At 37.5% G+C, this 4,384-nt stretch overlaps 1 protein-coding gene across 1 annotated transcript; it reads right to left on the reverse strand.

The window, feature by feature from the left end:
• On the reverse strand, nt 115-4,118 carry LOC18600037. The gene is made up of 2 exons (XM_007030287.2): nt 3,732-4,118; nt 115-2,360 (listed from the first exon to the last, which is right to left on the reverse strand). The coding sequence occupies exons 1-2, from the start codon at nt 3,940-3,942 to the stop codon at nt 769-771; spliced, it is 1,803 nt and encodes a 600-aa protein (XP_007030349.2). The 5' UTR covers nt 3,943-4,118; the 3' UTR covers nt 115-768.

The following is a 4,384-nucleotide window of genomic DNA, read 5'->3' on the forward strand; positions in this document are numbered from 1 at the left end:
GTCTTGGTCCATCCTTAAGGGTTATACTGTACATGGTATCAATATGTCAGATTTTAGAGCTTATAACCATTTGTGATTATATTATATAATTTTAAAAGGTAACTAAACAGCACAGCCATCTTATGCATTACCTTTATTGGTGAATAAGACATGGAAAATAACAGGGACAATCACAAGAATTGACCAAACACGACAGATTTCTTGAGAGCTTTAGCTTTTCTTTTTGCCCTTTTTTCAAATTCAAATTTGCACATCAAATTCATAGATTTCCATGGCATATCTGCAAGTCACTTACAAGCAAAAGCACTATCACAGAAGCTACAAGCATAACACCATATTTAAGAATCACTAGAATGAATGGCAAATGCAGAATTTTTATGTTACTTATGACTTCTTTATCATTGTGATGCGAGCGCTCCAGTTGCATCAGAAGCTACATTCTATGCACCTCGACGAATTTGTATGTAGTAAGAGAAGCATGCTGCGTAGACGCATAGAACCTCTGAAATTGACACATGAATGTGATGTTCTGAAATTGACACATGAATGTCAATGGTGTTGTCCCCAAACCAAATTATGACAGGAGCATGAGTGCATCCTTTGTTTTCAAAGAAGAAATATAATCACCGTTTCTGCCAACTTTACACGGTAAAGCAATCTGCTTAATCCGGCTTTTGCAGGTCCATGAATACACCAAAACCATGCCAGTATGACTGTACACTCGAAAGCAGGGACGGTCGTGAAAAGGTATATAAGCTGAAACTTCGGCTACCATCTTTCATCTCCTACCCAGTTATCCTTCTCCTTTGGTCCAGTTGGCCCTTCCTCCCCATAAAGCTCAGTCGGAAACAGGTCAAAGATGTTCTCCACTGAAAATCGAACAAACAATGGCAGCAGATTAATTATCTTATCTAGTTCAGATCTTGAATCATATACTATGGTAGGACCCCACTCTCTCATGTAATCCAACCAACATGGTTCTGTAACTACTCCATCCCCGAGATACTCAGCTGCAATAATCTGATACCTAGTGCTTGAATCCACATAGTATTTGCTTCGGGCAGCATCATTCCTAATTCCTATTCCAAGTTTAACTGACCCTTGCAGGTAAGTCCCGGGATGTGGAAAACTAGCATGCCCGTGTTTGGATGAGTAAACAATTGGCTTATTACCTTCAATAAATTCCAAGTTGAAAGCGTCAACCCACTCACCACCGCTATGCTGTGAGAAGTATCCTTGCCACAGTTCTCCAGTGAAGTTGCTTATCCGGAGAGTGAAGTGTTCCCAGTCACTCACATGTTCCCCAATTTTGTTCATTTGTATGCTCATTAACCCAATCTTAAGGTTGGCTGGTCCATTGAAGGGGCAAAATATCCACATCACAATGTCAGTAAATGTTCCTCCTAACGCTGGTTTTACGTGAACATAGAGCTCTGCACTCTCTAAATTTCCTTTCTTTACATAATTTCTTGCATAATCATCTGCAGGCAAATCTATCCAAAATGTGCCATCATTTGTCCCTCCACTGGGCAAGTTAGAACCCCAACAATCAATAGGTTCACCTTTAGGGTTACCATATTCATATAGAAGTGCTCCATTTTTGAAAAACCATTGAACTGATGACGGCATACAATCTTCATCAGAATGAAAGAAAACTGTTGCACCATAGTGTTTGATGAGTGCATGAATCTGGTTTAGATTTGGCATCGCGTGTAGTGTGGGGTCTAGATTCTTCAAGCATGAGATCTCTAACTCTTCTTCTTCAGAAACAAAGTAGGTGCTGCAGAAGAATGTCCCAACAGAAACACCTTTGCAAAACATTCCTCTTCTGCATGGTCTCGTGTTCCAAACCTGAAATGGGTTTGAAGCACTGGCAAGTATGGTATCACTAATTTCACAAGTCTCCGTAAGGTCATCTCGAACACATCTAACTTCTTCCACATTAGGCTCCTCTGGCGTGTCGGTAACCAAAACTCCCATGGCTTTATAACCCACTGGTGGGTTTGGCAGCCAGAAGAAACCACAACCATTACCATGTGCATCTGTGCTCCAAATCAATGAATAGTTAACAGGCTTTGTGAGCGCTGGAAGGTCTGAATCTGAGTCATAGTCACAATAAACTTCTGTACTGGAAGCTACCCTTTCACAAGCGACAAGAACATACCCTCTCAGTGGCTGGTCATTTGGTTGACAGTAATGACCGAGACAGAAAAATCCATCCGGAATCCCCACAGGTTTATAAAATGTGACACCTTTCGATTTACCACGCAACAAATTGCAGCTCCAAACACTCTCAAACTTAGTAATTTGAACCACTTCTAATTCTCCTAGGTTTATTTTTCCAGTAGCAAATCCTTGACCTGAGAACATGGTAGTACATCATTATCAAAAGTGAGTCAACATACAGAGTCATGATGTTTGAAAGCAGAACTACCATAAAATGATTAAATGAAGTAGGTAAGCTTATCAATTGCTTGAATAAAAAAGTTATAGGAATATTACTTTGCTTGTTTTTAGCTATCAATTATCAACAAATTGGCAGCTAAACAACCAAGCTTAGCCTAGCAAGTATTACCCTTTTTAAGGGGAAATATGGTGATTTTAAAAGCAAGCATCAAGCTTTTACTTTCTTTAAAGCAAAGGGAAAAGGACACCTACACCTCCAAGCTTAGACAAATTAACAACCAAAAAATTCAATATATAAATATATATAAAAGGTAGAATTATATGCTAATCTCTTTCAGAAAAGAGAATTCTGTCAAGCATAACAAACTTATAGCTTTCAAAATTTTGAACTGCCAAATCCTGTGCAAACTTCCACCTTTCAAGCTGTCTCGAATATTTTTGACAATAAAAATGTTGACCAACTTCATGTACAAGTCGCTTAAGATATTGCTTTAATAATTCACCAAAATATAACATATTATAATAACAACAACAACAACACTATTGTGGACTTGACCTATTAAATTTCATGCTCTCTAGAAACAAGAAATAACCCTTTTTTAAAAAGAAAAATAGTGCCAGCAATATTGGGAGTAAAAATATGCATCGAAAAACACCAAAAAACATTCATGTGGCTTCTCTTTTAATTAATATTGGGGTATCACAATAATAGAAGAAAATGGAATTAAATAATTCCCTCAACAATGGAAAAAAAGTTGGAAAATAAGAAAATTTCAAGGCATTAGAATTGATCAAAAGATTAAAGGAGGTTTAGAGGGGAAAAAATCTATCCAAAGTTCCAATGCATGAATGGCCCATTAATTTTAACAATCCAAAGCAGATATTGGGACCCCCTCAATAAAATACATTTATGCAATGTAAGAGAGAGAAACCCAAAGCCCAGAGGCATATGAGGTAGCATATTCTGGTAGTGTTTACATTTTTATATTGATTTATAATATGATGTATACTATAGGATAAATATATTATAAAATTCTTTTCTTTTTCCATTTTTTAGATAACTGAAATTCCTTTTTTTTTTCCCCTTTAAAACTGCCCGCAATTATCCCAATAAATAGCTAAAAATTTTCACATTCCATAGTACCTAATTAAAAGAGGAACCAACAAAAAGGAGGGAAAAGGGAAAAAAACCCATATCTCAAGTGATCATAATATTTTCAAAGGAAGCCAAGAAGAAGATAAAAGCAAGGAAATTAACCCACAAAAAAAGAATTAAAGTTTTTTGTTTTGTTTCTTTTGGCTTCCATAGAAAAAGCAAAGGATACCTGGAGGCCATTCTGGAATTGGAGAAGGCAAAGAGAAAGGCTGAGGCCGAGGCAAAGGTAACTCTTCACCACCTCCTCTGTGCCAACAAAAGCATTCACACCCCAGCATCTTAACCATGCAAAACTTTAACAATCTCAAAAACCCACCAAAACCCCACAAATTATCTTCAATAAGATCACCCTTTTCGACCCTCTTCAACTTTCTTTTCATACATAAGGAAGAACAACTCCGAGAGAAACAGAGAAGAGGGAAGGAAGAAGAGAGAGTTTCTAACAATCCCTCTCTCTTTCTCTCTCTCTCTCTCTCTCTTGAAGGAATAAATTAAGACAGGTCTTTCCCGGAGGACAAAAATGATTGGAAGACGGGTTCAACTTGTGTTTTAAAGAGAGGAGAGAAGTTCTAGTTTTGATGATGATGATGATGATGATGATGGATGTATGTAAGGTTATGTATGTTTTGATATTACTTTTGGCTTGGGAGGTGGTGGGGGTTTGCTTGACATATTGGGTTAGTTTGGTTTGCTTCATCCATTCATTCTAGGAAACATCCCACCTTTATTTTCCAACTTGTAATATTTGAGATCAAAACAATCCTACTCTCAGTTTTGAAAAGTGTGTACTCCACTCTCTCTCTCTCTCTCTCTCCTCCTCTC

This window comes from Theobroma cacao, chromosome 5 (genome assembly GCF_000208745.1).
Source record: "Theobroma cacao cultivar B97-61/B2 chromosome 5, Criollo_cocoa_genome_V2, whole genome shotgun sequence".
In the NCBI taxonomy this organism is placed as follows: domain Eukaryota; kingdom Viridiplantae; phylum Streptophyta; class Magnoliopsida; order Malvales; family Malvaceae; genus Theobroma; species Theobroma cacao.

Excerpts from the sequence above, each read along its gene's own strand:
- LOC18600037 (XM_007030287.2), bottom strand. The coding sequence starts at position 3,942 with ATGAAAAGAAAGTTGAAGAGGGTCGAAAAGGGTGATCTTATTGAAGAT. Across the intron at positions 2,361-3,731 it reads AATTCCAGAATGGCCTCCAG|GTCAAGGATTTGCTACTGGA; the intron begins GTATCCTTTGCT and ends CCATGTTCTCAG.